The sequence below is a fragment of the Dendrobates tinctorius genome, unplaced genomic scaffold, assembly GCF_039654945.1.
Source record: "Dendrobates tinctorius isolate UK_male_01 unplaced genomic scaffold, ASM3965494v1 ptg000092l, whole genome shotgun sequence".
NCBI lineage: Eukaryota > Metazoa > Chordata > Amphibia > Anura > Dendrobatidae > Dendrobates > Dendrobates tinctorius.
In genome coordinates, this window is record NW_027361760.1 from 10,546,625 (window position 1) to 10,559,074 (window position 12,450).

The 12,450-nt window shown below is 42.9% G+C and overlaps 1 protein-coding gene across 5 annotated transcripts in view; it reads left to right on the forward strand.

Annotated features, from left to right (window-relative positions):
• Positions 1-12,450, forward strand: part of LONP1 (lon peptidase 1, mitochondrial) — a 571,467-nt gene that overhangs the window by 315,419 nt on the left and 243,598 nt on the right. For all 5 annotated transcript variants that reach the window (XM_073586323.1, XM_073586320.1, XM_073586321.1 and 2 more), the window contains 2 exons: positions 832-954; positions 7,934-8,050. In XM_073586323.1, coding sequence (XP_073442424.1) covers positions 832-954; positions 7,934-8,050 — 240 coding nt within the window. The remainder of the gene's footprint in view (positions 1-831; positions 955-7,933; positions 8,051-12,450) is intronic.

Here is a 12,450-nt window from a genome sequence, read left to right on the forward strand (position 1 = left end):
GTACAAATTTGGGAACATGCTGCCTTGCCTGCTAGTGCTCTACTGATGTGAGATAATTGGGTGGTATGTGCTACGGCTTGTCTGAAAAAGCTATCAGGATGTGATTAATTCAGTTGCTACAAGATTGGCTAAATGTGGAAGTATAATCCTTGAGTTGAATAAATACTAAGGTTACAATGGCAGATGTGACACCTTCATAATTTTGAATGTTTTTTATTCTCCATCAAGGGGTTACAGCATTACATGGCAACCATTCATATAACTGGTTAACCATATTTGCCTAGGCACATTGTCTGCCAGAATGTGAGTTGCTAGTGCAGAGCTATTCTTCGTTCTGGCTCATAGATTAATATTCAAAGCGGGAGACCTCACTTTGTCCATATGTTCCAACGGGTTGTCTTCATGAGACAATTCATTTAACATTACAAAACTTTGCTTTAAAGGGTTAGAATTGTGTTGGCAAAAAATAACTCTTCTTCAAGTACAATTTGTGCAAAAAGATTGTGTTGTCCGTCTTGCTAAGACAGAGCAGAGAGCTTCAGCAGAGAGTTTAATGTCTATTGCGATGTATTTTATGAATGAATTATGATTACTAATAATATGGCACATATGTCTAGAATCGTATACATATTTCAAAGAAGAAAATAAAAAATACTCTGGAACAATGAGAATATAATAAGAGCAAAAACTTGCCAATTTTGACCTGGTGACATGCCCTTTCTAACGATTGCTCGGGACACTTCATGCAGAGAATGGGTGGAATGCATCATGAGAGGGTTTTTCTAAGCTTGTTTTTGTACATCATAAAATGCAACATTTCTTTTCTGGTAGGTCGACAAACTTGGACGTGGATATCAAGGCGATCCATCTTCTGCTCTCTTGGAACTTCTAGATCCAGAACAGAATTCAAACTTCTTGGATCACTATTTGGATGTACCTGTAGACTTATCTAAAGTATGTATTGTGTTAATGTGTATTGATGTGTATTCACTGCAATCTAAACAGTCAATCTTAGCATTTCTAGAACATTAATCCAGACAACTGATTGAGAGGCCGTATTCTTTTTTCTATAGAAGAGGAATGGTATAATCTCTGAACCAAAGTAAAGGCAACCTGTCAATCCATTCATGTTGTCCCAATCATAGAATTAGAGCCTGGCTTGCGTGATTGCAGCCAGGTTTATTTTTCTCTGAAGCGTGGGAGCTAAGACCATAGGAAAATATGTAACTAGTTTGGTGCCATCCCTGTTTAGCTTCCCTCATCCCCTCTCTAGTTAATAGGTCTCCTTCATGTGTGGACATAGGGAGAGACGTATCTTGACTAGAGCTGGGCTAAGCTGGCCGAAAATGGCACCATATTAGTTACTTCTTTTTTTCCTGGACAGCTCTTCAGACTATGATTTGAAAGCCTGGATGGACTGTTTCAGAGAAAAATATACCGGTCACGACACAGCTGTCGGGTATCCTGGGAACGGGCTCCCTCCCTGACCCAATCAATAAGGGCGCCCTAGCTCGCCCTTTTCTGTGGGATACTTCTGAAGGTGAAGATACCGGGGGCTCCACCCTTGCCTTATCTCCTGAATCAGCCCTCTGTCTGTTATCTTCCACACCCAGGGAAGAGGGGCACTACTATGAACCACAGTACACCAACTTGACAAACAAGGCTACACAAACAAGGAATAGTTGAAAACTCCAGGCATATAAAATATTCCCTCACAAATAACAGAGGAATGCATCGGGGAGTGGGGAATCGCAAAAAAAGTCCAATTTCCCATTCATTTCTCTCTCCTCTGATATGATCTTGCATACCAGAAGAGATGGGGTCCCCAGAGCCCTCCCGTTACCTCTGTCATCCCCAGACCCTCCGGCTCCCTCCCCCGACCCTACGCGTCCTCTTCCTAGAAGAAGATGACGGACACATGTGCAGTGCGCCCGCACTGAGATATGCCAGCAGTACCCGGCAACAGTAGCAAATTTTTCCCTATCACAGTGATCAAAATAAAAAAAAATAGTAAATCAAGCCCCTCTTTCTCACCCCTTAGTTAGGTAAAAATAATAAAATAAAACATTTTTTTCTTTGCTGTTAAGGTTGGGGTTAGAGCTAGGGTAGGGGCGGGCTAAGGTTGGGATGGGGTTGAGGTGTTGGGATTACGGTTAGGGGTGTATTGGGGTTAGGCTGGTTTCACACTAACATTTTTTAGCGCTGCGCTTCATGCGCGTCCATGTGCATGCGTCCTGCGCCCCTATCTTTAACATGGACCTGTCTCAAAAAAACGCATGCGCACGCTTGCACACGGGATGCGCAAAAAATCACATTACAGTCTGTGGGAACGCAGGCGTGCTCATGGACATGCGCACGCCTGCATTTAAAATCGCATGCGTTTTAAGAGTTAGCATGGCTAGAAATTGGTTAAAACGCATGCGCCTAAAAAAAAGCCAACGCATACAAAACGCATGATGCGTTTTTTGCATGCGATTCTATTGCGCACAAAACGCAGCACTAAAAAACGCTAGTGTGAAACTAGCCTTAGGGTTGGGTTTAGGGCTGTTAGGGTTAGAGTAGGAATTGGGGGGTTTCCAAATTAGACATGGCGCTCGCCATTGATTCCAGCCAATTTTGCATTCAAAAGATCAAATTGTGCTCCCTTCTGAGCCCTGCTGTGCGCCCAAACAGTAGCTTTCCCCCACATACGGGGTATCAGCGTACTCGTGAGAAATTGTACAACAAACTTTGTGGTCCATTTTCTCCTGACACCCTTGTGAAAATAAAAATGTTTGGGTCTAAAGTAAATTTATTGTGAAAAAAGTTATTTTTTTTCCTTCTGCACTGCTTTAGTTCTCGTGGAGCACCTGAAGGGTTAATAAACTTCTTGAATGTGGTTTTGTGCACCTTGAGGGGTGCAGTTTTTAGAATGGTGTCACTTTTGGGTATTTTATGTCATATTGATCCCCCCAAAGTCACTTAAAATATGATGTGGTCCCTAAAAAAAAATGGTTTAGTCAATTTTGTTGACAGTGGTCAGAATTGTAAAAATTGGCTTGGTCATTAAGGTCAAAATTGGCTCGGTCACTAAAGGGTTTATAGCTTTTTTATACAGGCAGTCCAAAATAAACGAATCACGCAGATCTGTAGTAGATCGCTCTGTGCACATAATAAATGCAGCCCAGAATGGAAGATATAAGTAAAGGCCCCGTCACACAAAGCGAGATTGCTGAATTTGTGATGCATCAGCGACCGAACCCCCTGCCGGGTTTCGCTGACCATGCACGAATGTCCTGGGCCTTTTTTTGATCGTTAGTCTCCCGCTGGCCAGCACACATCGTGTGGTAGCGGGAGAGCAACGATCAGCGAGCTCCCAGTGCTGTGAGCAGACGCTGGGAGCTGGTATCTAAGGTAAATATCGGGTAACTGAGCGCCGCGCGGTGCTTAAAAACCCACTGTGTACCTTAGATACCAGTGTGCTCGCACAGGGAGCTGGTAACCAAGTGGTAACACAGGTAAAACAGCGGGTAACTAAGTGACGCGCGCACTTAATTACCCGCTGTGTACCATAGATACCAGCTCCAGCACGCAATTATCTAAGGTACACAGCGGGTTTCTAAGCGCCGCGAGGCGCTTAGTTACCCAATATTTACCTTAGATACCACTGGTGAGTCTGCCTGTTTGACAGGTCACCAGCGATCATGTAGCGATGCACCAGCGATCCTGACAAGGACATATCATTGTCGGGATCGCTGGTGCGTCGTTATATGTGACGGGGGCTTATCAGTCTCTCACGCATGCTCAACACACAGTAGGGGATCCAAAGGGGCTGAGAGACTAATGAAACAAAAGAGGACACTCCAAACACCAGAGCATTAGAACCAAAGATAGAAAATGAAGTCCATAATAATAAAAAGGTACAAGTTAATTAATTAGTTCATCACATTGTTAAAGGCATAAAGTGAAAATAATTAGAACAACAATTACATGTTCAGCGAGGGTAAATCAAGGTAGAACAGAGCAGTGTGTTAATCCAAAAATACTACACACATCACAAAAATAAAGTGCTTAGTGCTTTGTATACAATGAGAGGGAAAGCCACAGTGATCAATATGGGTACTCTAGAAGTCCTGTATGCCAAGAGACAAGTGCCCCATAAATATAAGAACCTACTGAACCCTGGAATCCTTACCCATGTTGCGGTATATCTGAATCCACACCGTGCAGCTCCCTTTTACTATTGAAATAGTTGAAGAACAGTTTGGGATTAGTTTCACTCTACTTAGCAATGTGCTTGTCTGTTTCCTTTTTGGCAGCTTTAATTAGTTTTTTTAGATGAAGTATTTTTCTCCCTATAGTTTTTTAGAGCTTCAACAATCCTGCTTTAGTAGTTTAAATGCTTTCTTTTTACTGTTAATTGCCCCTCTTACTGCTTTGTTTAGCCACATTGGGTTTTTCCTATTTCTTGTACTTTTATTCCCACAAGGTATAAACCACTTATTATCTGTATTCTTATTTCTGAGGACATTGTCCCAGTCAGCCAGATTAAGGGCATCTCTAAGCTGGTCAAACTTTGCCTTTCTAAAGTTCAGTGTTTTTGTGTCTTGCTGACAAGTCCCACTTGTGAAAGACAAGTGAAACTGTACAATATTGTGGTCGCTATTTCCTAGATGCCAGACGACCTGCAGATTTGTTATTCTGTCAGGTCTATTAGATAATATTAGGTCTAAAAGTGCTGCTCCTCTGGTTGGATTTTGCACGATTTGTGGAAGATAATTTTTCTTGGTTATTAGCAGACACCTGTTACCTTTATGGGTTTCGCAGGTCTCTGTTTCCCAGTTCATATAGGGGTAGTTAAAGTCCTTCATAACAAGGGCCTCATTATGGGTAGCTTCATCTATCTGCCTTAGTAGTAGACTTTACATGACTTCTGTTATATTTGGGGGTTTGTAACAGACCCCAATGAGAATTTTGTCACTATTTTTCCCTCCATGTATATTCCGACCCATATGGACTCGACATCCTCATTCCCTTTGCTAATATCCTCCCTTAAAGTGGACTTTAGACAAGACTTTACATAAAGACAAACACCTCCTCCTCTCTGATTTTTACGATCCTTTCTAAACAGACTGTAACCCTGTAAGTTTACTGCCCAGTCATAGCTTTCATCTAACCATGTCTCGGTCATTCCCACTATGTCAAAGTTACCTGTAGATATTTCTGCTTCTAGTTCTTCCATCTTGTTTGTCAGGCTTCTGGTGTGTGTGAGCATGCATGTTGGAGGATTTTGTTTTCTTGTAATCTCTCTGTTGATTGTTTTAGAAATTTTGTTACCTCCCTTCTGAGTATGTTATCTTGGGTCTTCTTTGCCGCACCTCATATCCTTCATCAGTATATTTTCCTACTGCCCATGAATCAGAACCTGCATGCACGATGGCAGCCAGGTATGTTATTCTCTGACACCCTGGAATGTTAGAGAAAATGCTTTAAAGATCCTAGCACCCCTCAAGGTGAATGACAGGTGTCTCCCGTAGCGAGATATCTATCAAACAACTGCAGCAATACTGGGGAAAGCTGGCCAGCTCTAATTCATGCTGCCTGTTTTTTGTGCATCATTAATTGGGTGACAGGTTCCCTGTAACAGTAGATATCTATTCTTTTTCTCATATGTAGAAAGATGGCTTTTATTTTGATAATCAATAGAAATTACTGACCTGTTTAACCCCTTAGCGACCGCCGATACGCCTTTTAACGGCGGTAATTAAGGGTACTAAAACCACAGTGCCGCTAATTCACGGCGCTGTGGAGAAAGTGAATAGCGCCCCCCAGTGTCGGATTTTCTCCGGGGTCTCGGCTGCCGGGGGTAGCCGAGACCCCAGAGAACATGAATCGGTCGGTTTTTACCGACCCCGCTTTTGCGATAGCCGTTATTAACCCTATAATGGCGACCGCAAAAAAAAAAAGCCGCGATTTAACATTTAATTTCTCTTTCCTCTGATGTGATCGCACATCAGAGGAGAGAGAAAGATGGTCCCCGATCTCTAAACTATCATCGTGATCAAAATAAACAAAATAGTACATAATCCCCCCGTTTATCACCCCCTTAGTTAGGCCAACATAACGAAATAAAGAAAATATTTTTTTTTTCAGTTTTCCATTAGGGCTAGGGTTAGGGTAGGGCTAGGGTTAGGGTTGGACTAGGGTTAGGGCTAGGGTTAGGGCTTGGGTTAGAATTAGGGTTAGGGCGAACTAGGATTAGGGTTAGAATTAGGATTAGGGTTGGGATTAAGGTTAGGGTTGGGATTAGGGTTGGGGGTGTGTTGGGGTTAGGGTTGGAGCAAGAATTGAGGGGTTTCCACTATTTGCCAACTTTGGGGGTCTAATAATTGGTTCTAAAAAATCCCTTTTGTGGAAATAAGACTTTTTATTTTCACGGCTCTGCGTTTATAAACGTCTGTGATGCGCTTGGGGGTTCAAAGTGCTCACCACACATCTAGATAAGTTCCTTAGGGGGTCTAATTTCCAAAATGGGGTCACTTGTGGGGGGTTTCCACTGTTTAGGCCCATCAGGGGCTCTGCAAACGCAACATGACGCCCTCAGACCATTCCATCAAAGTCTGCATTCCAAAATGGCACTCCTTCCCTTCCGAGCTCTCCCATGCGCCCAAACAGTGGTTCCCCCCCACATATGGGGTATCGGCGTACTCAGGACAAATCGCACAACAACTGTGGGGGTATGATTTCTCCTGTTACCCTTGTAAAAATAAAAATTTTGGGGCGAAAAGATCATTTTTGTGGAAAAAAAATGGATTTTTTATTTTCACGGCTCTACGTTATAAACTTCTGTGAAGCACTTGAAGGTTCAAAGTGCTCACCACACATCTAGATAAGTTCCTTAATGGGTCTAGTTTCCAAAATGGGGTCAATTGTTGGAGGTTTCCACTGTTTAGGCACATTAAGGGCTGTCCGAACGCAACATGGCATCCAATCTCAATTCCAGCCAATTCTGCGTTGAAAAAGTCAAACGGCGCTCTATCCCTTGCGAGCTCTGCCGTGTGCTGAAAAAGTGGTTTACCCCCACATATGGGGTATCGGCGTATTCAGGAGAAATTGTACAACAAATTTTGTATTTGATTTTCTCTTTTAACACTTGTGAAAATAAAAAAAATTGGTTCTGAAGTAAATTTTTTGCAAAAAAAAGTTAAATGATAACTTTTCCTTCCACATTGCTTTAGTTCCTGTGAAGCACTTAAAGGGTTAATAAACTTCTTGAATGTGGTTTTGATCACCTTGAGGGGTCTAGTTTTTAGAATGGTGCCACTTTTGGGTATTTTCTGTCATGTACACCCCCTCAAAATGACTTTAAATATGATGTGGTCCCTAAAAAAAAAAATGGTTTTGTAAATTTTGTTGTAAAAATGAGAAATCGCTGGTCAAATTTTAACCCTTATAACTTCCTAACAAAAAAAATTTTTGCTTCCAAAATTGTGGTGATGTAAAGTAGACATGTGGGAAATGTTATTTATTAAGAAATTTTTGTGACACCTCTCTGATTAAAGGGCATAAAAATTTAAAGTTTTAAAATTGCAAAATTTTCGCCATATTTCCATTTTTTTCATAAATAAACACAAGACTTATCGAAGAAATTTTACCACTAACATGAAGTACAATATGTCACAAAAAAACAGTCTCAGAATCAGCGGGATCCATTAAAGCGTTCCAGAGTTATAACCTCATATAGGGACAGTGGTCAGAATTGTAAAAATTGGCCTGGTCATTAAGCTGCAAACTGGCTCTGCCGCTAAGGGGTTAAAATTATTTACTTGCATTCAAATGTGTGCATTTACCATTTGGTCAATTGTTAGGTTGTTTCCTAAACTTTAAGATACATTTGTGAAGTTTTTTTTTTTGTTTCCTTTCTTGATCTCTATATTGAAATCATCTTCTTCAGGTTCTCTTCATCTGCACAGCCAATGTCACAGAAACAATCCCAGAACCTCTCAGAGATCGCATGGAGATGATCAATATATCTGGTTACGTGGCACAGGAGAAATTGGCTATAGCTCAGGTGAAATATGTTTTGTATCTGCTTACAGCATGAAAGTGGGCTGCTCTGTAATATACTAGAAATATATGGTCAATGTCTCATCACGATCAGGGCATATTGAATGTGTTCTAAGTGTCCATGTTCCAGAGTCTAAAAAACATGCAGGATTGACAAGTAATATGCAAATAAAGTTAACCTGTCATATCCAATACCTCTGTGGATGAAAACCGTCCTTTCTTGTAATTCACCAAAACATTATCATTACAGAGAGTAGGCACTTGTGGACTTGTTTCATACAGTGTGTTCTTAATCATTGCAAGTTCACTTACAGGGAATCCTACCAGGTTTTTTCACAACTAATGTGAGAGCAGCATGAGATACATCCCGATTCCACCGATATGTCATTTACCGAACTGCTTCCAACAGTTTTGATAAAATCAGTTTTATTAGCAGTAGATTATCAATAGACGACTAGTAAAAATGTTTCTTCTAGTATTCCATATTAATGAGCTCTGTATAACCCCTCCTCCACCACTGGTAGCTTTCCGCCTATGCACAGTTTACATAGAAAGCTGCTAATCAGTTGTGTGGGCGGGGTTGTGTAGAGCTCAGCAAGTAGAGAACTGGTAGATCTGCAGCAGATAAAGCAGTGATTTTATCAGAACAGCAGCTAGCAGCCCAGTAAGTTGAACATCATTGGAATCCAGGTCGCTGCCCCTACATCATGTTACTTTCAGATGGTGAGCAAAAAGCCTGATGACTGTTTAAACTGGAATAAAAAAAGAAACTATGTAAAAAATATTCTGCCATTGTTTTTTGTTCAATGGTACTCTGGCCTAAAATGGTCTAAAAATGTACTTTTATGTTCAAATATTAAACAAATTATGCAGTGTAATGTTGAAATATGCAATTTATAAGATTTTGCCTCAAAGTTTTTTTGAGTTTCTTTTGTTATATCGTATGATACATAGATAACATTGTATAAATCGCAAACTTTTATACACACAACATACAGTAGTGAGAATTGCAATTAATGAATAATTTTATACTGAACTTGTCAATCCTGATTTTCTCCCCAAAAATTTCCAAGGGTATGTGCACATTTTGGTCACTTTTTTTTCCCTTCTCCCTTGACAGCACCATCTGAGAGAGGGTATCCGCCCAGTAGGACAAGGAAGCCTACTGAATAAAAAGGCCGTACCTCTCCTCTGCATCAGTTCATTTTCCTGTCCTCGTGGACAGTGGCCATCCGGGACTGCGCATGCGCAGGGCTAAGGGGATCCCTGCACATAGCGTGCCGGATTTACAACTTCACGAGAAGCAGCCAGAGGTTGGCTGGGCCATCCGATATTTAAGGGAAAGTGCCCAGAAAGATGGTGGCATTTCCTGCAGCAATCCAGATCATGGAGCCACAGCAGCAGCGTTACCCGATGCCATAACAGAAGCAGCCACCACCACTACCCCCATCATCTTCGCTGCAGTCGACACAGGAACCTTTTCAGCACCGCCAGCAGCATCGGCAAGGACGCAGCGATGGCAGTCGAACAAGCAACAGGACAAGCCTGAAAAGACAGGTCACAAGCCCAACCTCCAGGGGGAGACGTTCTTCGGAACCAGCTCAGCCTCCGTCTTGAGTACCGTAGATGAATCAGCTGAATGATGAGTTATCTACGTGAAAGTGCACTGTATTAAAACAGGCCCCCTTTCTCTATATATTCCGTTAGTAGGGAAGGCCCCTGAAACATAGTTCAAAACAGAACAATAGGGAGTGTACCCTGAGCAAGGGGGATTAACCGTGCACTTACAATAAGAGACTCGGCCCAGAGTGTATACAGCAGACGGTCTCAGAAGAAACCCCCGTGTTCGCTATGAACCTGAAGACCATGATTAGATCAGAGGTCCAGGAGTCCTTAAAACACCTGATAGGGCAAAGAGAAGAGAGGAAGCCAGAACTACTGTCATCAGAGTCTGAAAGATCAGTAGAGTTTATGGGGAAGGATTCGGACCTGACGGATTCATCCTCCTCTGACGAGGATGCAGGGGGTCGACCGTGCTTCCCAACTGAGGATACTGACAGGCTGGTCAGGGCAATAAGGTCCACTATGGGCATATCTGATCCCACGACTACCAGAACAGTCCAGGACATTATGTTCAGTGGCTTGGAACAGAGGTAGAGGCGTTCCTTTCCAGTTAATGAGAAATTCAAAATGATCATTAGTAGAGAGTGGAAGAGGCCAGAAAGGAAAGGTCCACTACCATTTTCTTCAAAAAGGAGATATCCTTTTGATGAGGAAGAGGCGGGCATATGGGAGAAGACCTCAAAGATCAACGTTGCGATCGTCAAATCAGTCAAAAGATCTATGTTGCCCTTTGAGGACCTAGGGACTCATTAAAGGCTCATTAAAGCCGGAAATAGTGGCAACCTGCACGGCAAGGTCTATAATGGTGAGGCTACATCAGCTTGGTGACCATCTTAAGACAACATCCCGAGAGAAAAGATGCTGGAGGGATGTTGCAGGGAGCAGCTTTTTGGCTGAAGCCTCAGCCGATTCTGTTAGATTAGCAGCAAGATCATGAAGCCTGCCTAACGCTGCTCACAGAAGCCCTATGGCTCAAAAGCTGACTTGGTGCTGCCCAGTCCAAGACTAAGCTATGGTCTATCCCGTGTGAAGAGAAATATCTTTTCGGTCAAGCCCTGGACAATATACTAGACAAGGCAGCAGATAAGAAAAAAGGCTTTCCCAGTGTGTCCCGTCCTCAGTTCAAAAGATCCTTTCGTAGGAGAAGGTATAGCAGTAGTAGACCCTCGAAGGAACAGGGCGACTGGAAGGATAAAAAACAAAGGAGCAAGTGTTTCTTGTTCCGGGGTTACTGGACGAGGAGCCAAAAATCCTCCAGTTGATGGGCGCTGTCCCAGGTAGGAGGAACTTTGTCCCACTTCCAACCTGCCTGGGAGGAAATATCAGCCAATGCTTGCGTACTCAGTATAATTAGATCAGGGCTGAGACTAGAGTTCACATCCACCCCCAGGCATAGCTTCAGGATCTCATCTCCCAGATCCTGGAAGGAACAACAGACCCTAGTGTTACTTCTACTTCCAAAGAGAGTACTGATGGAGGTGCCGGTTCTGCAGCAGGGGAGTGGGTTTTATTCTCCCCTAATTCTGAGTCCGACCAGTTCAGGACAATTATCAATCTTAGAGGCCTGAACAAGTTCCTTGTCTATAGACCATTCAAAATGGAGTCGATAGTCAGCAATAAAGATCTTGTTTCCCAGGCTGCTACATGAGTGTCTTAGTCTTGAAAGACGCATATTATCATGTCCCCATCCATCAGGACGACCAGCAGTACCTGAGGGTAGTGGTGTATATAGACAGACAACTCAGATATTTCCAATACAGAGCTCTGCCCTTCGGTCTGTCCATGGCCTCGAGAATCTTCAACAAAATAGTTCTGGAGGTGATGGCACATTTGCGAGAAAAGAGCGTGTTAATAGTGCCATATGTGGATGATTTTTAGTGATCGGCAGAACAAAACACGACTGGAGTTCTCAGCTAAAGCACATCCAAGCCACTATATCAAAACTCGGTTGGATGATAAATATCGAAAAGTTGAGGCCTCTGCCCCTAATGTTCAGTCCTTCTTAGGGCTTACTTTGTACTCAGAGAGGCAGGTCTGTCTCCTACTGAAAGGAGAAGAAAGATACTCTTATAGCCCTAGTGTCAGCAGTATTAACCAACCCGATCATGTCCATGAGAAAAGCTATGTCTCTACTAGGATCAATGACGTCATGCATTCCAGCAGAACAGTGGGCCCAGTGTCATTCCAGGGCCTTACAGCAGGATGTCCTATAGAGAGAAAGGAATCTTGCTGGACACCTAGAGGGTAAGATTATGCTCTCCCAGGAAGCGGTAGACTCAATGACCTAGTGGCGGGATCCAAGAAATCTGTCATCAATTTTACAGCACATCTGTGGATCTTTTGGGGGCAGCTAGAGATAGACTTGTTTGCCAACAGGAAGACAAAAATCTAATGCTCTCTAAACCCAAGAGAATAACCATATGCAGTGGACACACTACAGATTCCTTGGGGTTTCAAACTGGCTTGTGCATTTCCCCCGTTAATGTTGATCCCGCCAGTTCTGAGGAAGATTTGGGAGGAAGGAGCAGATGTCATCCTCATAGCTCCGTTTTGGCCCAGGAGACTATGGTTCTCATGGATGAGGAGGATGTCCTTGTCAGATCCCTGGATTCTCACGGACGTTCCAGGTCTCCTCAGGCAGGACCCAGTGTCACATCCTCAGAACTCAGGTCTAAATTTGACGGCCTGGATTTTGAGAGGGTAGCACAGAAAGGGTTCTCTCCGGCCTTAGTCGCTACTCTGATGCAGAGTAGGAAGCCTATAACAACTAGTATATAAGGC